Source organism: Diadema antillarum, unplaced genomic scaffold (assembly GCF_040938485.1).
Source record: "Diadema antillarum isolate AM-2024a unplaced genomic scaffold, OU_Dant_1.0 seq00000266_RagTag, whole genome shotgun sequence".
NCBI classification, from domain to species: domain Eukaryota; kingdom Metazoa; phylum Echinodermata; class Echinoidea; order Diadematoida; family Diadematidae; genus Diadema; species Diadema antillarum.
The window spans coordinates 43,390-70,075 of record NW_027271303.1 but is presented as its reverse complement, the minus strand read 5'-3'; the positions used below and the strand labels follow the sequence as shown (position 1 = coordinate 70,075).

Genomic DNA, 26,686 nt, shown 5'->3' with positions numbered 1-26,686 from the left:
CTATATTGAATCTTTTTTCCGTCGATATCGTTGACACTCCAGTCAGAATATAATATAAAAAATGATGAAGAGTGGCAGTGTCATCTATGACGATAATCACGAAAGTTGTCCAGCTCTGCCTTTGTCACAGGGAAATAAACTGCATTACAGTTCAATGGCATCAAAAAGAAAGGCTATGTTGGAAGGTCGAAGGTTAATAGCAATGAATATCTCCTCGATGAGATATGACCCAATGTTGTCATGATATTGTAAACTTTACAGAGCTGTGAGAGATCCGTGCCATTAAATTCTATCTTGGACAATGCTCTTGATTCCAACATATTCAAATAAACAGCAAATATAAAGTAAGTATTCATGATGACAAATGTGGCATTGACATTCTCGATGTATCGTATTGGGGTGCATCCGTCTACTTGTTAACCTTAATGACGTTATCCATTATGATGAATGTCCCTTTCTTGGCGTACATCGCTGATCTCGATAGTTTACATCGTGATCAGTGGCGTACACACTGACACATTCGATCCGCTCCACCCTCAAAGCAGTCTAATTTTTACCGGCAGATATTCTTGCAGGCGCGTCCTTCCGACTCGTTCCCCCGCTGAGTAAACCTTCCACCTTTTGAGCAAATGACTTTATTTTGCTATAACGCGGGGACACTGTAATTTCGGAGTTATGGTAGCGTAACTACTGTATCGGCTCAGCAAGCTGTATAGTCCTTTCAGGTCTCAATTAACGTCACCCAGTTGAAAGAGCTAGTGACATCATCATATTGGCTGGACACAAAGAGCCAATAAGGATCATCGAAAGTTTGAAGTAGCTCCGTACAAGGTAAAGGGCCTTCACGTACGTGACGTAGTAAAATGGAAATGTGTCTCTGTTGGGGATTACATCTGTCAAAGGAAGCCATTAACTTAACATCAGAACATTCGATTCAACATCACTTCACGAATCACTCAATAAATATGTGACTTTTTTTCTTTTTTTTTAAATCTAGCGCCTAATTAAACACTCGTTCTGATTTCATGGAAGCTTATCAAGGTGTGAAGAACTTTAACTTCTGAATGCGAGTCCAAAGTTCCAAGCGGGTTATAACACATAATATTGAACTCGTAACAATGGAGAAGAGAAGACAACACAAATGGATAATCAAGTCTGAAATCAAACATATAGACCAGGATTAAAATCTTTATATCGAAGACTGTTTTGCGATGCTATACAGCATCCTTTACAGCGATTAAATCATAAGTTGCTCTTACTCGATTAGCAATTGCATAAGAAATAGTAGTATACATGGCTGTAAGGTCGATGATGTAACTGTTCAGTTCAGTTCAGTTTCATTTCTCACCAGGAAAGAGAATAAAAGAAAGTAGCAGTATAGGAGCGAAGAAAAAGAAGAAGAAGAAGAAGAAGAAGAAGACGACGACGACAGGAGAAAAGAGAAGAAGAAACAAACTTTGGAAATAGATTTCGAGACTGGAACAAGCTCTACCAATCCATCACCGTTTGTCTATTAGGATTTGAACTGTGCATGTTACCACTCGCGTGTCGGGTCTAAAATGATATATTAAAACAACTGTATATCTGTCCTCTAAGAGTTAACGTAACTTAGCAATTACTTCATTACATTTATATCATGGTCAACTTTTGTAAGGTGAATGTTGCATAAGACGAGTAGACGCAAAGACCCCAACCGTCCCAGAATGCGGCTATTTACGAGCAAATATGAACGTCGGTTGTAATGTTGTAAAACGACCAATTACGCTCCTCAATCTCTCAAGTTTCTCTTGGCATAGACACTTCCTTATCTTTATGACATTAGTTCTAGTCATGAAAGAGCACCTGCCCCCCCCCCCCCCCCCCGGCCATCCCAGCGGGTTAAGTTATCAATATAGGTATAAGCTTGAAGAAAAGCACATGCTAACCCACGAGGTTTAAAGCAAACATGTTGCGCTTCAAATTCTTACGAGTTTTGTTTTTTTTTTTTTTTCTTCAGTACATTTCACTTCATCCGCTACTTGAAACATCTCGAAATGCCTTCAACCTCTTGTTCAAGAAGGTTATCAATCGGAAATCAAACATACTTAAAGAGAACCGCTCCTTTATTGAATGAGTAGACTTCAGAAAATAACCGCCTTATAAAATGCTGCCAATGTTGTGTAACAGGACATTGTCAAACGTTAATGGAAGAGTAATAGACAAACTTCACTTCATCGGTTAGGATGATACGTGCAATTGCGTGGAAAACATAAAATAGGGCCTAGAGCAAAGAAATCTTTCCTAAAACCTTGCAAAATTTTAGATTCGCAACATCATAATTTCATGTTCGTATCTATATACAGTGATTATTTGTCAACGTGAAAATGACTTTGAAAATTACACAAGATTAATTATTACAATCAGTTTTCTTTTATGCGTTTTGTATTTACTTTCGGGGCGAGATATCTTTCTCAGGGGATGGTATCTTTATTCTACAATCTTGCCTATCGATAAGTTGATCAATTCTAGATGGAAGCATGGGCTCGATTTACTAACCATGGCCCTGTTGCATAAAATGATGCGATCAAACATAAGTAAGGAAGTCAATCAGGTATCAGCCAATCAAAATCAAGTATTCAGAGTCTTATGTTTGATTTGAACTTTTATGCAACAGGGCCCAGGTGCGCAATCACGTTGAGACAGAATGCTTTGGGGTTTTTTCCCTTTTCTCTCTCTTTCTCTCTCTCTCTCACACACACATTTCTTAATTTCATGAATACCAAACATCGGATCCGAATGAGGGAGTATGCTGAATTTTTCTGATTGATTGGATTGTTTTCTGCGTCGGCTGCTTAAAGACTGAAGTCCATTTCAATCCTATTTTGAACGATAGGCGAGGGGCTTACATAAGAGAAGAATAAAAGTTCTATTTATACAGGAAGACACTCAATGAGTAATATCTCCACTTTAAATACTCCTGAATAGTCGCCTTGTAAAATTTATGAATGTCACTGTGCAAACGTGATCGCCAACTTAAATGAGTGATATTAAGTGTTTGGGCACTTTAATATGATCATTAAGCATGTTAAGCCTGAAGTTGGTAAATAGGTGTAAATACTTTCTACAATTTGGCGGTCATTAATGAGTTCGAAGTTGATGTTAATGTTGTTTGTTTTTTCCCTTAATATGAATGTCCATAAAAGTAATGAGGGAACATTGAAATATTACCAAATCGTGCAGAACTAGCCTTGACTAAAAACCGCATCAGCATCCCGGGAGCGGATATACAGGAATTATAGGCGGCAATATTTTACCACATCATGAAACGCGCTCATCTGTGTTACCATAATTATAATGTACCATTCAATTCTCTCTCATTGAAAAATTCAGCACTTTTGAACCTCTATATAACAAAACAATGCTACCAGTGAATATTATGCGATTTGTGGTTGCAATGACTTCAGTATTGAAACACGGCCCCCAAAAAGCTAACTCACAGTAAAAACGTGACTCGTACACTCTACCTGCAAATAATATTGAGCACTCCACATTAACATTCAAAGATGTGGAAAATATCGTGACTATTGCCCACTATGTGACTATTGCCCACATGTTTGTCAATTCATACATGCATTAAGATTTCATATCTTGCAGTCCCTTCACTTCCAGACACGAATTAATTTCTCCGGGTTCTTCACCCTTTATATCTAATTTTATATAATTATATTATGATATATATATATATATATATATATATATATATAATATAATTATATAAAATTAATTCGTGTCTGGAAGTGAAGGGATTGCAAGATATGAAATCTTAATGCATGTATGAAGTGACAGACAAGAACGAAATTAATTCGTGTTGAAATGTCTCGGTTTGGATTCCTTGTTTAGATCATGGTGTTTATCTCAGCCGACGGGTATAGCTTAATTCTATACTGCCACGACGGTAAAGTTATTTTCCAAGTTCACCTACAGCGTGTTGTGACACGTGATATTATTTGAATTTTCATCTTCTCACGCCCATCAACCTTGTACACAAAAACAACCACGACAACCTGTGCGTTTCTGTTTTGTCAATAAGCCCCCAAATCACACCATATATGTACTGAGATTTATGATCTGCATCAATCAAATCATTTATACTATACATATTATATGCTCTATCCCACTTTGAAGGGATATAACCGCATGGTACGGAGTGTGCCTATCGAAGTATTTAACCCCTTCTCTCAAGGTTATTCTGTTTGATTTCTCGATACCTCTTCCCTTGTCCTTGTTGAATGTCAATATTCAAACTTTGTACATGTTTGCCAGTCGAATAAAAGAAACCAGCACTCCATCATTCCCCACAACACGCCTTCGTTTGTGTTATCATGCAAGTTGTAGGTTGACAGGTCATCTGGAGACCGACAAAAAACACATTCTCTCTTCCAGAAGGGGCGGATCCCCTTCCGAACAATAGCGATAGTTTCGTAACTCCAGAATTCAGCGTCTCGACTTTGGAGTATGCTCCTAATCGAGGGGGGGGGGGGGGCGAAAAAGTAATTTGTGAATGCCTGAACGTTTTCGCTACTCCACCCATCTTAATAGAATGAAAGGTTCAACCTTCCCAGACGCTTGAAAAGTTTCATGTGGCGCTAATGGGTGTTAGATAGCAGGAAACAGGTTGAAGTTGAATTTAATATCCAATATGTACATGCCCTAACACGATGCCCATTTATGTATAATTATGTACAATTATGTATGCTATTAGCATAGTAATGTTGAGATCATTGATGTCGTTTAGGGTGTGTCACTCGTTATATAAAGTCATTTCCACTGTCATATACGCAATAATACACACATCATCATCATGCCCACACCCTCAAAAACAAACAGTATATAGACATGAATAGAATTCAAAAAGTGTTTGGAGATTACAGGATAAGATAAACCATGTGTACATTTGCAAAAATTGCCAACCATTAAGATCAAGGTTGATATAAAGGTACACGAGATCTTAAATGTTAACATTGGATGTGAAAATGAGAATGTCCTATAATGATATTCGACTTTCTCGCTATACTTTATAGTTTGTTTTTTTTTTTTTTTACAATTTCAAAGAAAGCATTTATACTTATATTCGCCGAAGGTACGGAAACACAGTTCAAACGTGTAAGAATGGGTTCAAATAAAATCCCAAAACGATATCTCTTTCGAGGAAATAGCTAAAAATACTATTCATGAAATTAATCCTATGGATCAACAGATAAAATGAGGACACTTTAATTTCCTAGAAAGTCATAAGGTAATATTATCTCTATTCATTCACTTGTCTTTTGTTTTCTTATCATATTTTTGCCGAAGGTCAAGCAGTGAATGAAGGAATTCAATATGAGTACGATATGCATCTTTGGTCCAAAGCACGAATTCGTCAATTTCAGTCAATGAAAAGAGAGTCAGAGTCATCATGTTTCAGGCATTTGCTGACTAGATTGTAATTTCATCAAACAGTGAGAAGGTAAATTGAGCTCTGGAAAATTAAAACGTTTTTTTTTTTTAAACTAGAGAGAGAGAGAGAGAGAGAGAGAGAGAGAGAGATGTATGTCGCCAGCAAGATCGATATCAATGAATTCATTTTTTTTTTATATGATCCAAAACCATTATTGTGTTGATGCTGGTTATTTTGGAGTTTTTTTTTTCGCGTTGCCATGGCAACTCGAAGATGACAAAGATAACCCGCATCCCGCATTAAAGATACACGCTGGTCTAAACATGAAACTTCGCATTCTGCTAGATGGTGGGTGATATTACACGTATTTTGTTGTTTTATATCCATGTACACATCACTTGTTTTCCGTCTTATGCATTCAACTCACCAACGACTTCCTTTCACCGCAATCGTTCCGTTTCTTAAAGGGATGGTATGTAGTTTCGGTTGAAATAGGGAAATCAGATTTAAACTCTTTAGGAGATAATTACAAACAACTTATGAAATGTCAAAGATCACAAAATTCTAAGAGGAATTCATAGTTTGTTAAATGAAAACCTTTCTAGAACTGGCTGAGATATCAAAAAAAAAATTAAACAAAGTGGTCCAAATAAAGTGTGGGTCTTATTTTTAATACGACCTCTTTGAGTGAGAAAGATTTGCGGTGACACCATGTGTATAGTCCTTAGCCGGATCGTTGTTTGGCAGAAGAGCCTAGAAAGAGGAGAATTGAAGAGGGAAGCGACATATGGTCAGCGAACAATGACACATAGGACCTCTTTGTTTTTGGATATCTCAGCAATTTCAAACCCGATTTTCATCTGATAAACTTAATTCCTCTTTTAGAATTGTATGGTTTTTGATATTTTATGCAAGTGGTTTCAAATTATCTCGGAAAAAAGTCAAAACCTGAATCCCCATCTCAACCAAAACTATTTCATCCCTTTACAATTCTTACCCCCCCCCCTTCCCCCTTTCCCCCGCCTCCGCCCTTACTTTCCAAGGAATGCATTTACACACAGCGCCACAGCAGCTGGGCATGTAGGGACAGGGGGCGGTATATCTGCGTAGTAACTGTCGCCCTCAAGATCACGACCATCTCATCAAATACGCATTTTCTGGACTGAGCGTATTGTTTTGTCTGTTTGCTCAAAGAATGCACTTCAAATATGAACTGCGCGGAGTATACAATGAAAAGAAGTCCCGCCCGTGGTGTAGAGAAATACCGTGCATGGGAATGTTTTTCACATCTCATCTTCTTCCCCCCCCCCCCACCCCTCTGTTCTATCTGACCCTGACACAGAAACGGTGGTGACAGTTAGGGACATCCTTTTGAAAGATGTGAAAAAAAAGATGATATGGATATGTTAACAGCTATCTAGCCTTGTGTACCTATTTGCATATAACAGTGATCTCTCCCCTGTCTCTGCCTCTCCCTCCCCCACTCTCTATCTATCTACATTGTATCTATCTATCTATCTATCTATCTATCTATCTATCTATCTATCTATCTACTCTATCTATCTATCTATCTATCTACTCTATCTATCTATCTATCTATCTATCTATCTAACTACATCGTATCTATCTATCCATCTGTCTATCTATCTTTCTATATATTTATCTATCTAATCATATATGTGAATGAGGAGCTCTGGCCTTTTTTCAGTATCAAACGCATCCCCTTCAAAAATATAATTTTGCCAATTCCGAGTCTGAATTGACTTTTTTTTTCATTAAATAAAACATAGACAAGGTGACTTTGAAAGGTTATCAGAACCGTGGTGGGTGGTGTGGGATCCCACTAGTGTGTTGCTATTCGTAATATTTCAACATTCTCTCATAAAAGAGTTGTTTTTAACGTGTTCATAGGATAGAATTGCTTCTGTGAGATAACGAAAGTTGACTTTATAGACTCAGTATTATCTAGTATTACCTATTATCTATCTTTGTGTGACATTTTGTTGTTTTTGTTTTGTTTTGTTTTTGTGATTACGAGAAGTAGTGTAGGACAGTCTGTGTTTAAGATCTCTGCAGCCTCACTTCTCCGTATCAAAGGCAGGATGACATTAACATTCCGACGGCTTATTATCACCATCTCAAAAGAAAAACGGTGTGTGATAATAGCAACCCCTTTTTGATTCATCCCAGGTAATCATAGCTAGCAAATACTTAGCAATGACAATGGTGCGCATGTTCACGTTAATTTGTGAAAATTAACCACGCTCTGAAACTGGCGTGTAAGTCTAGTAGTAAAGCTGCTATGGTAAAGATTTCAAGCGAGACATTTTGAACAACACTAGTCATAAAGTAAGCAACTTGTCAGTCGCCACTTTATGCCACTGGGTGTGGTCTTCACCTCTTCAAACCACTGGGAGTGCATAGTATTATGGTCCTTTCCTATGACACACCCTCTTTTTAGTTACAGGTTAACGTTTTCAACCCTGTTTTGAAGACATTGTTCGTATAAATAAAATCCCTCCAAACTCACATGACACGTCATACAAACCGTTAATTCTTACTAACTTTCCTTTTCTTTCTGTTTGTTTGTTTGTGTGTGTGTGTGTGTGTGTGTGTGTGTGTGGTCTTTTTTTGCGCGCAAGGTTAATCAAAAAGTTTAGTAGCAAAGAATCAGTTTCTGAACCAACCTCTTGAAATGAAGATGACAAAGTAGGAAGGATTGAGTTGATTTCAATAATATAGTATAACTGTTTTCCCCTAGTTTTAAACAACGCCTCATGGAAGCGACCGTTGGGACATGCTTTCTGAACATTCGCACACAAAGTGACTATCGATGTCCACCAGGAAGAATGAAATGCTCTACCGATTATCTACTGGAAGGAGAAAAAGAGGGGGATAAAAACCACCCAAGAACTGCGAAAGGGGGTGCAAGAAAGGGGAAAACCGTATTGAGTGAGTGGAAAGTGTTTCCTACTACATTCGAATTATTCAATCGTACACATTGACTGTCTGAACTTAAACAGGTTTATCACAATGGCAAATATAACTAGTCTCCTTTGCAGTCCCCGTGGCGAGGATAATTTGTCATTCTACATTATATATATGCGCCGTAATATTTGCAGTAGAGATCGAGGTGGAAATTTGATGGCAAATAACTAATCCTTCTTGATGTTCAACATCGACACTTGGAGAAGAGACATCCTCCGCTGTTTGCCGACACCCTGTATGGAGTGCAGAATGGGGCCAGTTGGGACTGCAAACATGGCGGAAATCCCCCGAGAAGGAGGAGATGGTTTTTTGGCTTATTTCTCGCACTTTGAACTTGAAGAATCTCAGTTGTCGTAATATTATTAAGCAGAAGACAGTCCTTCCACCATCTCCTATATGTAAACAATATTGATGCCTATACCGAAAACCCAACAAAAACAGAACGACCAAGCAAGATTTAAGATGCATTATGGCCCCGTATGGTACCGCATGCCGCACAAAGTCACCATTGGCACCTCATATACATCCCCTCGAAAATTTTTACACATCTCGCGTGGAATGACGTCACTTCCGTGGCAACGTAACGTTGTCTCTTAATCCCATCTCCAATTGAACAGAAGTGCAATTGTGGTCAGTGCATATCGGTCAGCCATTACGAATAATAGAAGCACGAAGTAAGAGAGGCCTCTTATAAAATGTTTCTCAGTTATTCCTGCATGTCATAAACGCCGCAGGGACGGGCTTTTTTATGAGTTGTTTGCTGTAGCCTGGCACGACTGATGTTGTACCGAAATGAACTGAAAAACGATCTGCATGGCATCGTGTTTGTGTATATAGGAAGTGTTGCTCCATTAGAATACCACTGCAATAATGATTTAGGTTAAAGCGTAAGACATCGAAAACAAGACGGTCAAGTGGCGAACACAAGACATCTTTGAAATCCAACCGCAATTTCTCCCAAATTTATCGGAATACACTCCAATGAATGTGCATAAAAAAGAAAGAAAACAGATGGGGCAGGAAAAATTGGTGGAGAAACTGTTCACAGCCTTTTGCATAAGTGACGAAAGAAATAAATATTATTTTTTGTTCGTTTCCTTATGTGCATACAAATGTCGTCTTCCACAAAATGTCCCTGCCATGTATTATATAAATATGTCACTCGTATACGTTGAATATGCTTGAATGATTGTAAGTATAGGCCTAGCATTCGATGTTTTGCTTTGCATTATACAGTGAAATAACAGCTTGCCTCAATACATTAAACACACACAGAAAATATAAAGAGATTTCCACGAAATGTTTACTTTTATATAAAAAGAGACACTCCATCTTCATGATGCTGATATATCTTAAGGGTTATTATAATTCCTTCCGTTTTCTGAAAGAGACAAGTCAATTGCGTTTTCATTATGCCAGAAGAGTGTGAATGATTATGTTGATTTTTCTTTAAATTTGCTTCATGTCGTTGTCCATTCATGAAGTTACGGATTACGAACTGTCGAATAGTTTTCTCATCCAGCAATGGCGCCACCAAAACTTTAAAATTCATCACACTTGAAGTTATTGTCCAATACTATTTTCCTCAAACTTCACCGATGTGTTCTGCTAACATAGCTGCATTCACTCAATCCACACGTATGTTATTTGGTTTCGTCCTTTGTTTAAGCAGAAAATGTAATTATGTGTTTTGGAGAGTTGATGTGATATTTTCAGATAGGTGGAAAAAAACCCACCAAAAGCTCTTTTGATTAAACATCAAGGACGCGTTTGAATAAAAAACTTTTAGGATGAATATGATTGTCTGTACCTTGGCTATTTTCATATTTCAAAATGTGAGAAATCAAACTAATTACAACCTGGCGCAAGAGAAAAAAATTAATCAGTCTGCGTGGAAGAAAAAAATATAATCACTCCTCCATATGAGCTTATAAAAGGAAGTCACTACCAATAATGGGTGGCGGATCAAGAGGGGGGAGCACCGGGAGCGCGCCCCCTTCATATTTGTTAAAAAAAAAATGAGACGAAACCCGGAAGTAGCACAAGAAATTATGTTCCCCCCCCTTTACGGAATTCCTGGATTCGCCCCTGCGACTGTCCGTTTTTCACTTATGGTCTGCATTTACAATCAAATGAAAGAAAATTGACTGCGATGCCTAAATTGCATTGGTGATAATTGGAGTTTCCTGTATGATTAGGTGTTGTCGCTTTTTAATTCGCAGCGACAGTGCCTGACGTGGACACAGTTACTGTATCTCACCACGAGGTCAACTAAGACGGATTCGCATTATTCATATCACTTCTGCCGCTATGTCGAAATTTTCTATTATGTTGGGACGTTTGTGTTTCATGTGTTAAATTAACCCTCTCATGGTAACGGTTAAAAGAGCCATTGACATTATACATAAACACGTTGCTGACGAGACTAAACGAGTTAATCTTGTATTCATGTGCAGGTGCTACGCGGCGACCAGCGGTCATAGTGGTAGAGTCGAAGTATTTTAGATTTTATTCGAGGGCAATGGGCAATGGAGAGTTTTCCAATGTCTTTTGACGACACATGACGTTGTATCGTCTATCTATCTGTCTATCTACCTATCTACCTATCTATCTATCTATCTATCTATCTATATATCTATCTATCTATCTATCTATCTATCTACCTACATACCTATCTATCTATCTATCTATCTATCTATCTATCTATCTATCTATCTATCTATCTACCTGATCTATTTATCTATCTTTCTGGTTATCCCATGCAGGGTCCGCGGAATTGATTAACAGACTTACTACACCTGAACTGAATTTGACAAATTATTTCAAAGGATTAAACCATAATAGATAAATAACCCAAACTATGAGCACTAGCTCTGACACCCCCCTCTCCGCCCTTAGTGCAGAGCCCCTACACTCAATAACTCGTTTCGAGGCACCTGTATCTATCGATGCATCTACACACAATCACACAGCTTTCTTACATACATTACATTCTTTCTACATACCATTATTCAAACTGGGAATTCCCTATCCACTCTCAATCATCATTATTATCATTCTCCTTACTGGATCATCATCATTATCATCATCGTCATCATCATCATCATCATCATCCACTATGATAAACAATCCATGCCATGGCCATGTCGTGTTGCGGCTCTAGGAAATAATCAAAATCTATTCAAAGATAACGGCACACGGGTGACACCTAGATCTTTGCCGGCGTTTGATTAGTGCTATCAATTCAATTCAATTCAATTCAATTCAATTCAATTCAATTCAATTCAATTCAATTCAATTCAATTCAATTCAATTCAATTCAATTCAATTCAATTCAATTCAATTCAATAGTTTATTCATTTCCGTCAAAGAAGAAAAAGAAACCATGATCTACCCCCGGTTTTCGAAGCTGTTTCCGGTTTCAAAGATAGACCGTAAATCAGCTTGGCGTAAAAACATGATGTCTGAAAATAGCATTTCAATCAGGGACCAAAGATTCTACAAACTTCTTTGAATTCTCATACACTTGCAGAGTTAGTGTTAACTTGAAGTAAGGTAATGGAATCAGGTCAAGTGGGGTGCAATTTCATGGACCTTCTTTTCTGTAATTTCGTTATTCTAGGGCGTATCTAATGGATTGGAACCTGGTGCCGATTATACATAGTTGTGCAGATGCTCCAACGTTGACCCATCTCTAAAGGACGTGATACAGGCTCCATTGACCCAAATGGGTTTTCTTTATGAGCTACATCGAGACCGGTTGTTAGAAACCCTGCAGCGACCTATATTTTACCCCCATCTGATCGGAAAGAGCCTAACAGCCATGGTTACAAATGCGCTCGCGACACGGCGGCAGTCACCTTTCTTGAAGCACCTCCCAACTACTATACCATCACTCCAATCTTCTCTGATCTACGTTAGATACTTCACGCCAGAGAGAAAAAAAGAGAGAAATGAAATAAAAACAGAGAGATAAAGAAAAGAAGGGAGAGAGAAGAGAGAGATTCTGATCATAACTCTCTATCTCCTAATGCACTGCGAGATTTTCCCGATGTTTCTTCGTCCAAAAGTACAATCCTATACAAAAGACCAGGGACCTGCAGCTTTTAGTTGCCATGTGAACGGCGGATTACCATTACTCTCGAAAAGTAGGAACCGAGCGGCTATTATCGAGATCCGAGGCCGATGAAACAACACGAGAATTGCTGACAATCGTAATACAGCAGTTTTCTGATGATTGAACCGCAATGAAATAACGACATGCTTGTAAACCATAGTATAGTCTATGGAGACTCAAATTGTGGTAATGCCAGGAAGCTACTACTCAAATAGGCCACAACAATGTTTTTGTTTTGATTAAGTTTTTTTTTTTCCTTGAGGTAGAAGATGAAAGGGAATGTGTTGTGGTGTGACGTCACGAGGGTCATGTCTTGCCACACTTTGTAGCAACAGAGGAAATGTATAGTGTTTGATGGAATTTGGTATATTGGTCTTCAAGGAATATTTAGATATACATTTGTCTCGTAGCTATTGGGTACTGATGTAACAACTGATCTAACAGGCTAAGGGAAATCATCCCGGGAAATCAATAACGTTTTAGAGTGCAGGAGGCCTCCTAATGCCAAATTTCCCGTCATGCCGTGGAACTTTTGGGGTATTGAATAGAAAAGCGTTTGTGACCAACTGACGAAGGTGACTGTCTTTGTAGTGACAGGGAATAGCAGCATTTGCTGTAGAAGTTACAGCTGACGCGAGACGCCGATCATCTCGACATAGACCGGAAGTGTCTCTTTGACTTGTGTGATTTGCGCCTAGAGGGGGAGGGGTGCTGGGACATTATAATAGTAACCCAGACCGTCTGTCACACTTTGTGACATCTTTGTGTGGAATATTACCAAACAGTACATATATACGTGTCACGGTACCAATGATCTCCCTGGACGAACGGTCCAGAATTCCAGTAGAGGTCTACAAGGAGCTGATATATTTATACGCTGCCCATCACGACTATACCGGGAGTGAATCAAAATATGTAAAAGGCAGTAACACAAAGTTTAGGATTGACGTATGTAAACTTCTGAACCCTGATTATCTGCAAATATTTACTATGATGGACCATACATATACCTCTGGGTGTTCATGTACATGAAGCAGAGTGATATACAACCTGTCTGTCCTCGTGAAAATACAGGTTGACAGAAGTAAATGAAGTTGAGAAAGTTTGAGGAAAATGATATTGTTTTCCTTCCAGCTGTATGTAAACTTCTGGCCTCAAATGTATCTACACATTTGAAACGACGAAAACAGGTTAAAAGAAACAAACAGAAATTAGCATTGCATCTCAACAAACAGAGGATATGAGGCAACTTCATATATTACTTAAACACAACAATGTCCAACAGGTGTACTTGTGATCCGATCTACGATTTTAAAGTGAAAATGTTTCACCAACGTCATTCAAGTCCTTGATTATTAACTTTGTATATCCTTTGGCAATACTGCACATACATGTATGTCCAATCAACCGAAGCAAAATATTTCAGCAGTTGTAGCAAGCCCTCGGCTACCCTTTGAAAATCAGACGAACATGACATGGAAACTGTGAAGTTCTTTCTAACGAATAGCCTCCTTCTCCTCGTATAGATCTTTAATTTTGAGTCATACAGAAGCTTTTAAAACTGACCTGTTCGCTGGCTATTGCCAAGATTTTGTACCACGCGCTAATCAGTTTATCCCATAATTAATCTCTTTGAAGCCACACTATTTTTATGTTTGAAATAATCAAACGCTTCAAAGTGATCTCTTTGGAACACGTTTCCAGGGATTCGTAAATTCAATTAAGATATTATACAGAATTGAACTCGGGTTATTCTCTCTTCTTCCGACATCTCGGTCAACAGGAATTGACAAATAAGAATGAATTGAAATTGGTAGGCTGCCAAATAAGTTTGCGCCATGAATCAGCAGGTATTGAAGTTCAATAATGGTTAAACAAAAATACCGTCCGTATTGGAACTCCTCCCATCATGAAAAATTCTGATACAGGATTATGTTTGTCAAAATGAGAGTGTTCAAATACTTCTTCCCCTTCTCTGGCCCCATCACCAAACCCCGCACAGTCTGAAAAGCATTATTATTATCACAAGTAGTTGGTGCGTCGTGCGTGCGGCTGACCGTGTGAGGTTGTGTTTTTCTTGCTGTTCATTGATTCACCGGACTTTAGAAATGAAGGTTGACATTGAATAATAAAGCAACATCTACATCAGAAGCTTTGAAATTAACTCTTTATGGAGCCCATTTAAATACAGGATATTTCCTCGCATACTTGGTATCATGATGTCAAATTTATATAAACTCACATTGTTTGTCTTCGGACTTTTTGATGTGATAATAAAAACCGACTTGAATGAATGAATGAATGAATGAATGAATGAATGAATGAATGAATGAATGAATGAATGAATGAATGAATGAATGAATGTGCTCAGTTCAAATGATCTGCTAGTATTTATTTTGCAACAATGTTTTTATACATGAAACCGGGGCGTATTGATGACAATTAGAACGTCTCTTGTAAGGGCATTTTACCCTTTCATCGCTGACAAATTCAAAGGTGTGTGATGGTTTCAATGGGTCGTATTTTCCAACGATTACGGCAAACTACTCTTGGATTTGAATTTGAATTTGAATTTGAATTTGATTAATACTGTCCAAGATAGCAATGCTGTTTCCCGTATGAGCCGCATGAGTCTTCTAGTCGTCTTCACAACCATGCAGTATTACAGAAAATACAAACTGTGTGAAAGCTGTTATCTACAATAATAAAATACAGTAGAAAATAGATTCCACAGCTTGCAGATATAAAAATCTCCTCTATTTCGAAATTGAAAACACACACACACACACGCACACACATAAGATCAAATTTTAGTAGGTTCAAGGGGCGGATCGCATTTTTAAGTAATATGGATTATAGGTATCACAACCTTTCTAAGCTTATTTCACTGATAATGACGTGAAATAAGTCATATCTTCATAAGATTAGGATATGCTATTTTTTTCTTAACTACATATTCTGTCCTATACACAATGACAAGAGGTATAAACTTTACAAGCCTTGATTGCGATGTTGACCATTGACCGTTTGACCCATTAGACCTAATTAGCAGGTTTGTTAAACACTTGCCATGAGTCTGCACTTCCAAACACACACACACACACACACACACACGCACACACACAAATATATATATTATATATATATATATATATATATATATATATATATATATATATAAATGAGTAAACGGGCTAGTTAATTCAGGACATACGTTGATTGTGGGGGCACTTTTAAAAGTAGTGTGGGCATGGTTTTTTTTTTTTCGTGCATGAACGGAATAGGACATAAAATGGAGGTCCCGCGTATGAGGTCCCGTGTATGAGAGAATCACAACTCATGCACGTAAAAGATCCCGCTTCATTCATTCATCGCAAAGAGCAGGGTGTTTAACCCGGTGAAGTGGTCCTGCACCTCACATACCAACTGGACCCCATGGAAGACCAGCTTAGCGTAGCTGAATGTGGGCTATCCAGCCATCTTCTCAGATGGAAATGTACAAACAAACAAACAAAAACAAGAGATCACGGGTTCGAATCCCGTCTCGTACAGTGCTAAACACGTCCCTGGGGCCTGTCTTATAAAGACTTGTGATAGAAATCAATCACAAGTTTTTTGTGTGTGCTGCAATGCAAGTTGCGATTGTTTTGGGGACTTGAGATTGATTTGAAGGCTTTATAAGACCATAAGTTAATCATAAAACATTATATACTATACTTTGTACATCCCGTAAACATTGTAATATTCTCGATATTTTGAATTTTGCATGTTACGTCACTTCTGACTTTGATATACTGTACTAAAACCCTATGTTATATTTTTGGAACCCACATCCTACAACCTTTGCTTTTTAGTGGGTTCCTCATATTACACGTTAATTATATGTCCTTATACATTTGTGCATTATTGGTTCAAACTGACCATTGTGTGAAAAACATTTCTGCTTCAAATCAAATGGAATATAAAACTTGTACGAAATGTGGAATATGGAACGTGAATAATAATAAAAAAAAATAAGACGGAGCCCTGGACAAAAGTGCTTTATCTAGATATACAACGGATAACTTTACCCAAAGGTAAAGTAAAAAAAAAAACACACACACACACAAAAACAAACTAAGAATCAGGCAATGCTTTTGAAATGACAATAACAGGTACATCTCACAAGACCGTGAGATCTGAACACGTAGCAGGATAGGCGGAACTCACGGCTTGTATACTGTAATATAACTATTGTGAAATTCAACATGGTTCATGGTGAAGTAAAAAATAAAAAAAAAAAGTTTCGTTTTTTCATGTTTGTGCCAACACTCAAATTTATTATTAGTGCATGTCAGCGTGCATTTGAATTATAATATTCGACATACACACACACACACACACACACACACACAATATTATTGTCTAGCACACGTTTTGTGGATTCCACACCATTCCGTGCTAGTCAATGGATCAACGGGCAATAGTTCACCGCGGCCCCGCGAGTGCAGTGCAACTTGCACAAAGTATGTGGGAACCATTCATTCTGGTTCTTTCAAAATCGTACATTTTATTGTTCCTCTGGTTTAGGGTAGTCACAGCAATACAATAATGAACGCGTATATGAATAGTAGCTGACTTTCCGGCTTCGATGAATTATGAATAACGTGTATCGGCCGTGTGTTTATTGAGTTGGCCAAGCACGAAGAGAATGCGTGCCAGAATCAAACTACGCGACGTGCTCATTTTGTAATAATGGGTTGGAGGTGTTTTTTTAATGCGTTAATCAAGACTGCAGGGGGCAAGTCACTGACTGTATTGCTATACAGTTTGTAAATACCATATAATATTCTTTACAAACACGTGCGAGTCCAAAGACTCCCAGAGCAGGTTTGTACAAAGCAATTCGCAATAACCGAATTGCCCAATTATTGGTTTATCAGTTATACTTCAAAGATCACTGAACGCGCAGTGGAATATATTCTTATCAGAGCCCTATTCTTCTTTTGACTAATATGAAACATGATTATTTTAATAAGTGTCTGTCTTTACGGCTATCCAAATTTGCACTGACTGACAAGAAACATGGCATGACATCGATATCATCATGTTTGTGTGTGATGTCTATAGCAATGCAGGTGTAGACCTGCACATAGAATGTGATAAATTATCTTACAGCTGTAAACTCCAACCATCGGATATGTCAACGGAATACAGCTTATTTGTGCAAGTGTGTATATAATATTAAATGCATGTATACATGCATATATATATATATATATATATATATATATATACAGTGTATATATATATATATATACATGTATATATTGGTAATGTATATATACAATAATAACGCACATATAATGACATACAGGCAGATGGAGAGAAAGAGATTATATTGAAAGGAAGAGAAAACGGGTATACACTGAGACCGTAATGCTCTATACGCTCTACTCTGCTTCCATTTCAAATCAATAACATACTGATCGTCCAGCGACGCTCATTCAATCTGGAGACAATACGAGAGGGATACAAGGCCACTGCCCCAAAGCGTATACACCTATCCACCCCTACCCCGCCCCACCCCGCCCACACATGAACACACACACGCACACACACGCACATTATATACGAGACAAGACAAAATTTTAGCCTTGAAACTGAAAAAGAGACCGACCTGAGCTGCCTTATAGCATTGTCATCCTTGAAGCTATAGCCAGAAGGGGCTCTTAGCAGAAACAAACATCATACCATTGTATCTGTTCTATGATCATGCGACATAATCATTATCTTCATTCATCGAAGTTTCTTTCAATTTTGGACCTGTTCCTATAATAGCCATCCCCAACTGTCCGCAAGCCGCAAATTCTATGGACACGACCACATACTGATGACGCCAGTTTGGGCTTGTCAAAGTTCGAAATATTTAAGAGATATTACATAATATCATACACAATATGAACTGCAATAACTTATCAGGTATCTTTGGGGTGAATATATTCATAAGAAGATGCGACAAAGGTTATTTGTTGTAATATTGTACATGTAGCACCCTTAAAGAATCTTCAGGGAAGCATTCTGGCTTGAAAGAGCGTGTGATATTCGGACATCAGAGGCATCGCTGTTAATGAGGAGGGGCTTCCAAGAATTGTTTTTTTTTTAATTATTATTCACAATCAACATGAAAAACATCATTCTAGGGCAATGTGAATGAGAAGATGCATTCAGTGATGCTTAATTCCAGCTCTCTTTCGTAACATTTACGAATCCCCATCTCTGCAAGCCGCATATACCCTGCCCATATTGTCACTGAATTGCAGACACAGAAAAGATGAATGCATCGAAATGGCCAGGGGCTGGATTAAGAACTGAATCTAATGAGAACAGTCAATGACCGGTTCGATTCAACCTACCACTCATACATTTGGAACACATTTACACGTATATACACACATTGACTCAAGGAAAAGTACGATTGAAGACGGAAACCAGGAAACAAAAAACGCTATAGCCGGCATCATAATCATGGCATTAGCAGACAGACAGTTGTATTATAGCCCATGCATCCACACCGATACATACCCATATTCCAACGAGCATCACGAAGACGAAATAGGCCACGATCACGACAATGTCGATCCAGTTAAGGTTGGCGTAGGTCGGGTCGTCCGTGGTTGCCATGGTTTCTGATGATTCCACGCGCACTCTTTTCTCACTGTCAAGTTCTAGAGGCGGACTTATCCCGAGCTCGAATCTGATGTTGACCCTAGCGCGTACGCCGATCTACTGACGAGTTTATGCAACTAGCACGCCGGTTGAATACAGACAGCCGACTCCGTTTCGCTTATTGGTCTGTGTGAATCTCCTCACACACACTCACACATCCATATACACGGACCCGTTCTGTGGGCTGGACTGTGTTTGCGAGCCATTCATAAAATGCCCCTGAATGCGAATGCGAAAATCCTTTCCGTCAATAACTCTTTGTGATCGAGGTCTTTTCTTTTTTTCCCCCCATCAGACTATCTCTCTCTCTTTTTTCTCTCTCCACGAATATCAATCTCTCCCGCCCCTCCCTCTTTCTTCTCCCCAATATCTTTTCTTTTTCTCGGAATCCGCGGAGATGAACAGATACATCTCTTTATTTTATTTCATTTCATTTCATTTCAATTCATTTCAATTATTTCCACAGCTTGCACAACTTGAGTAAAACTAGAACGAACAATACAAAACTGCGTGGCACTGAATGCAATACAGAGTATGAAGGAAGAAGCAAAGGCCATTGACCTGTCAAGGCTTCTCCCCTAATAATAATAATAATAATAATAATAATAATAATAATAATAATAATAATAATAATAATAATAATAATAATAATAATAATAATAAACAATTCTGATTAACTCCAAGACAAAACAATTCAAAATAGAACAAAACGGAACAAAACAAAATATCAATATACTAGCATCAATGATAATGGGTAGGCCCTATATTACAAGAAGGCACTATTGCATGTATATGATTTCACAATACATTCTGTATGTTTTCTCTTGAATGAAGACATTGAAACACAATGCTTAATAACATTTGGGAGACTATTCCACATTTTAGGACCGAAATATGTTATTGTACATAGCGATAACACACACTTAAAATTGGGTAGTCAATAATTATTCTGTAAAGGACGAAGCGTTTTGCTTTTTCTTGTCTGAGTGTAGCAAAAACAATTGTTTGACTTCAAAGTACCAACACAAACGTGCAACGAACGTAGGTTTGGCAGAAATGACATCTACCATGTGTCCAAGTGCTGTATTGAGTAAGTTCCCCGTGTTTACAGAGCATGTGCTTTTTAGTTATCGAGGCATAGCGAAATATAAATCTGAGTTTTACTATTTTCTTGAGGATGCAACTGCATGTCGTTATTGCACGAGCTCGTACTTTCTTTCATCTCTCCCTCTCTTTCTCACTCTGTTACATTATTATTGTTGATATGATGATGGTGATTATCATCATCATCATTATCATTATTATTATCATCATCATCATCATCATCATCATCATCATTATCATTATTATCATCATCATCATCATCATCATCATCATCATCATTATCATCATCATCATCATCATCATCATCATCATCATCATTATCCGTTCTCCGTTTCTTTCTCAAACACTGATTACTCCGGCCTTACAGCCAAACAAGCTTACTTTCATGTAGGCCCCGTCATACTTCTCTTTGTTCAAGCCCATTTCGATTTAGACCAGTTATCATTACAATTGCTGTGTTATTACCATGTATAATGTTTATTTTTGCACATTGTTTACAAGGTAAAAGAACTTGTATTATTATTTCTGTTGTAATATTCATAAATGAGAAGTATGAAATAAATGAATTATCATTATCATCATCATGATATCGCACTTGCGTATCAAGGTAATATTCAAAGAATCACAAAGCAAACATCTGATTATCACACATACCTTCAAAAACTTGCGATTTAAAAAAAAAGTGTATGTCCTTTTATCTGCCACAGTAGTAGACCGCATAATGGGCGACCCTGGAACCACACCGTTTTGGTGCGGTTCCCATGCACACAAGGTAAGCGGGGAACCGTATCAGCAATATTATATCAAACGAAGCGGGGTCGAACGTGACGTTGTCGAAATTGCTTCAGTTCACATTATGATTTTGAACAATCCTATTCCGAAATTATGCTGGCATAGATTTTAATCATAATTCAAAAAAACAGGTGTGGGCACTATACTTGATGAAATATTTCAATGGAATCATGGTTTTTGATAGCAAAAAGCGCAAACACACACACACACACACACACACACACACAAAATCTGACTACATCTGTTTTGAGGGCTTGATAATTTAACGACGGAAAATTCTTTGCGATTTCTATACCAATCTTAGGCGAATGTTTGTCAGAAAAAAATTGGTATCATTAATTTGTGGCATTTTCCTTCCATAGGGGATAACAACCTTGAAAGGCTGTGAAGTTAGCCTTTCCTATTGACTGATGTTTAGTTCTCATCATCACTGTCTTATAGAAGATAGTCGTGCTATGCTCGTTTTAACGAGAGATGTGGAGATTACTTGACGGTAATTGACAGGTTTCAAAATTGTAATACGGCTTCTCGTTCATTCTTAAACGTGTATCAATATTTCTTCTACTGTTCGTTAACCGAAAAATTAGAGTACATTTTGATTGGAAAGTACAAACACAAACTGCAGCTGCATTCGTTTCCCCTCTCTCGCTCCCATAATCCCGTTTCTTCATCTTAGCTATGGAATATGGGGATTATTACATGCATTCACCTCTACATAAATTGTCAATGAGCGCGGACATGGATTATCCTGCCATTTCTGTCATTCAGATATCTTGAATATTGTAAAGGACCGTAAAATGACAGTTGTACAAGTAAATCATGATACAGAAAAAGCAATATACAAGGCCTGTATTCCTGAGTCAAACTGAAAATGAAATCAGTTCATGTATAATTTTATTATATATAATCATATATATATATATATATATATATATATATATATATATATATGAAGAGTTTTATTGCAAAATGCTCTAAGCGCCATTTTTGAATATTTCAAAGTAGGCCTACGTCCATCACATAGAGCAGAATTAAACCTTGCAGTAATACAATGTACCTCACTTGTAACATAACAAGAACTATTTTAGAAGTTATGATTAAAATACCCTGTATTTTCTTATCATTTTCTTTGTTCTTTTTTAGCAGCTTTGATCACAAATATCTCATCTTAGCAAGAATGGTTCTAGCTCGTTTTGGAATATACATATATATATATATATATATATATATATATATATATATATATATACATATACTATATGATTAAATCATAATCATCAAAAAACAAAACTAGATCAAGTTCATGCTTTTGTTTTTGATGATATTATCATGCCAACACGTGAACAACTAACTCACTTTTATGCCTATAATGTAATATATATATATATATACATATATATATATGCCTCCCACACCCTCAACATTACTTTTTCACGAGGTGCCCCCCCCCCCCCCATGTCTTGACCCACGGTACGCCATCGTGTATATATGTATGGATATATATATATATATTTTTTTTTTAATCCAAAATGGAGGAACAGTAAGAGGAATAACGATGTCAAAGCTACGCACCGATTTCTCCTCCCTTTCTCATATCTCACATATGCAAAATTGTTCAGGAGAAGCCAAAAAGCTGTTGTAGCGGTGATCTCTTTCGCAAAAACATTATCCGAATTTACCGCTACGTGAATCTCATTGCAGATCCAGCTGAGGCACGCGGCTGGTCGTTATTCATAACTCTCTGCCTCACAAAAGGAACGTATGCTAAAAGAGTTTAAAGGTTGGTCCGTAGGGTATTCGAGCTTGGGTCTGCCTGAATCGCTATGACGTCTCCGTGGCCGAGCGGTTAAGGCGTTGGCGTTCCATGCCAAAGACCCGGGTTCGATTCCCGGCGGAGACCAATTTTTCAACTCTTGCGCTTTTCCAAAAAGGAGGAACAGTAAGAGGAATAACGATGTCAAAGCTACGCACCGATTTCTCCCCCCTTTCTCATATCTCATATATATATTATGCCTATATTATGTATATTATATATATAATATATATATATATATATATATATACATATATTGTTCTCTCAGTATCAACACTTGAGAAAGGGCGGCGAGACGCTCGAAAATTTGTGTGAAGAAATAAACCGTTGGTGAATACAGTATGAACTTTGTTGCAGCTTTGTTACTTATCTTTTTATCTTGCCAACACGTGGACTACCTTATCAACATATATATATATATATATATATATATATATATATATATATATATATATATATACATACACACACGATGGCGTACCGTGGGTCAAGACATGGGGGGGGGGCACCTCGCGGAAAAGTAATTTTGAGGGTGTGGGATGGAGTGTCCCCCCTCACACGGGAGATTTTTTTTTATATATCTATGTCGATCATCGTGCAATCTCATGCATACTTTTGATAGATTTTTGTAAATCTGAATAATTCTGGAAAATGGAATGGAAATATTGTTTTACTCGAGGAATGTGATATATGACTGCAGTAGAATTATGTAAACATAGTTTCTGCGCTCATTGAATAAATGACTGATTGATTGATTGATTGATTATGATGATGACGATGATTATTATTATTAAAATATTGCTACGTACATTATCCCAATATTGCATTAATTATAAATCATTTATTATGATCATGTTCTTCACTACGAAATTAGATTATATGTGCGAGCGAGCGTAGTGAGTGCTCAGGAATACACAAATTTATAAGGTAAGAGAAAGTTATCTTTCTGATAACCCAGGACGTGTAGCTCCAAACTCTTATTGCAGGCTACAACTGCCGGCATTGCTGACAATTTATTGCGAATACCTTATAACAATACCCTCTAAAGTCATTCCATATGTCCGAAGCATCATTTACTTCACTTATTTTTGTGTGCGACCGAGCGAAAGCGAGTCAGCGCCTGAAGAAACAAGCTCTTTTCATGTGTCTTGAATACATGTTATAATTTTTACCCAATAAATATCTTCCCGAAAAACATAAGTTTCAGGTGCAAAAACTCCTTTCTTGTCGGCGCAATGTTTGTTACGTGTTAACAGTTTTCCTTACATTGCTCACGGAATGACGGTGTGAAACGCAAATTACTGGCAGCAACATCAGGAGATATTATTGTATTTATTACAACGCTTTTTTTTTTACCACCGGATTGTTACGCCACCGTATCTCTCTCTCTCTCTCTCTCTCTCTCTCTCTCTCTCTCTCTCTCTCTATATATATATATATATATATATATATATATACACTAACTGGTAATGCATTTTTGGCCAATAAAGCATATTTATTTGCCTCGAATTTGAGCGGAATACAGTTATGCTTTAGTGCCTAAAAATGCATTACCAGTTTGTTTCTTCATTCCTTTCGTGGAGCCAAAACGTGAAATCTCAACAGGTTTATTACGATAGAAAAATACATTACAGTGAATGTATTAATTTAGCGTTATTTTCATCCCTGACGAAGCGGGAGGTCCCCGAAAATTTGGAATTCTGATACAAACCAACTGACAATTATATACATTATGTATCATATATGTATGTATCTGGATTGCGAGAGAGGGAGTTTAGATGAAAAAAAAAACACAAACAAACCACCAAACAAACATATACAACCTGCACATATTCACTTCTATCAGTTTGAGATATTTGAGATTACTCCTGCTGAAAAACAAGGAAACTAATTCAATATTCAAAATATTCCTTGTCATGCAACTAGTAAAAAATCATTGAAAAGATTCTATTTTGCTCTATGATTATCATTTTAATAATGACCTTACTTTACAAACTTTGAAAATGAAATTTTTTTAAAACTCTTCAAACATTATATATATATATATATATATATATATATATATATATATATGATTCTTTTGAAATAATCAATAGCACTACTCAATACACATCACGATGCACACACTGCATTAATAGCTGTCGAGTTCACCATAGGGATTACTAATTTGCGACTGATTTACAGTCTGTAAGTTTTTTTTTTAAACCTCTGGTATAGCGCCCTCTTTAGTGCTATTCTATTAATTCCTTTAATTCTATATTCCCCTCTCCCTTCTTCCTTTGTTTTTTTTTTGCCTTTTATAAGGACAGAAATGGTCGAAAAAACCCCACTAAAACAAGACTTTACGATAGACCAATATATTAAAGCAAAACTTCATTTTGCCCACTTCCATAAAAATCACTTTTGTTTTAATTGCTGCATAAACATGAAAGTAAAAATTCATTCTCAAAATACTGTACTGCCATTGATATACGCGTTTGCGCTGAGATCCTAAGTTTGAGGAAAAGCATATTTTACATGGGAATAGTCAAAAGATATGAAGAAACCCTGCAGTGTATTTTACTCCCCTGGGTCTTTGTGAAAGTTCATACACTTGTCACAAACCACAAAGCAAGTTTTCTCTGCTACATGTCTTTTTTTTTTTGTTAACTGTTTTTGCAAGTTAGTGTATTTCCTCTTCATTTGAAACAGAAAGTTGAATTTTCATTCAACATGGCAATGTACTAGCAACAGGAACAATATCAACGTGATATACATAACCAAGTTTCACAATAATTCATTGGTTTATTGATTAGTACTTGATCACTATCGACTCTTCATTTTTTTTTTTGTAACAATAGTGCAAAAAAAAATTATTCACTAATAATCTATTATTGACTTTCCTTGTAAAAGGCACAATGTATTGATACCAATGTTCATAGACAATGACGCAGTCAACACTGGATAAGACGAAGCTGAATAAACAGCTTAGACTTAAAGAAATTCCACTTACAAGAGACAAAGACAATAGAAAATAATGACTAAGGGAATGGTTTGGAACATCGAATTAGGCAATGTATGACTTAATATGCGAGTTTGACTTTTTGTTAAGCTTGCTGGTATATTGATAAACATTCGATAACGACGAATAATCCAAGTGCTTCTAATGTGTAGGCAAATAGAAATGATAATACTGATTACTTTAGTTACTGTTAAACATTATTGCATCACAAAATATACTGCAAATTAAGGTCAATACAAGCTGTAGTTGGATAAAATGAGGATTAATTTGTTATCACACATAGGACATACAATTTATACAAATTTCTTACCTACAAATGCATAGAAAGACACATATCACTCTAGAATGTAATAGAATTTATACATATACAAAAAAACAACAACAACTGACAAAAACAAATCCATTGCAAAATAATTGCTAGAGAGAGGGTCCAACCTTGTTCTATCCATGGAAAAGAGGTTATGTATTAAAAGTAGCATACACTTTGAAATTTATTCGTAACAACTCACACTAATCCTTGAACGTAAGGCACCAATACCAGTAAGATCAAACTGTAGCAAAATGATCCCAAAGGAATGCACTTTTCTCTAGACTGAGCATAACTTGCATGTTTCCATGATACTAATGTGATCAACAGAAGATATTACATTGGAAACATACATAAGTTATGCTTGGTCTAGGGGGAAGGTGCACTACTGAAAGAGGAAAAATGATTTCCAGATAACAACTTGTTTTTGAAAACAG

At 37.1% G+C, this 26,686-nt stretch overlaps 1 protein-coding gene and 1 non-coding gene across 2 annotated transcripts in view; one reads left to right on the top strand and one right to left on the bottom strand.

Moving 5' to 3' along the window:
- Positions 1-19,263, bottom strand: part of LOC139729826 (sodium/glucose cotransporter 4-like) — a 59,186-nt gene extending 39,923 nt beyond the window's left edge. Inside the window, exon 1 of the mRNA XM_071640753.1 lies at positions 19,089-19,263. Within this exon, the coding sequence (XP_071496854.1) occupies positions 19,089-19,187 (99 nt within the window). The 5' untranslated portion in view covers positions 19,188-19,263. The remainder of the gene's footprint in view (positions 1-19,088) is intronic.
- Positions 19,264-22,956: 3,693 nt separating this feature from the next.
- Positions 22,957-23,028, top strand: Trnag-ucc (transfer RNA glycine (anticodon UCC)). The gene has a single exon. It is a non-coding gene; the product is annotated as a tRNA-Gly (tRNA).
- The last annotated feature ends 3,658 nt before the right edge of the window (positions 23,029-26,686 follow it).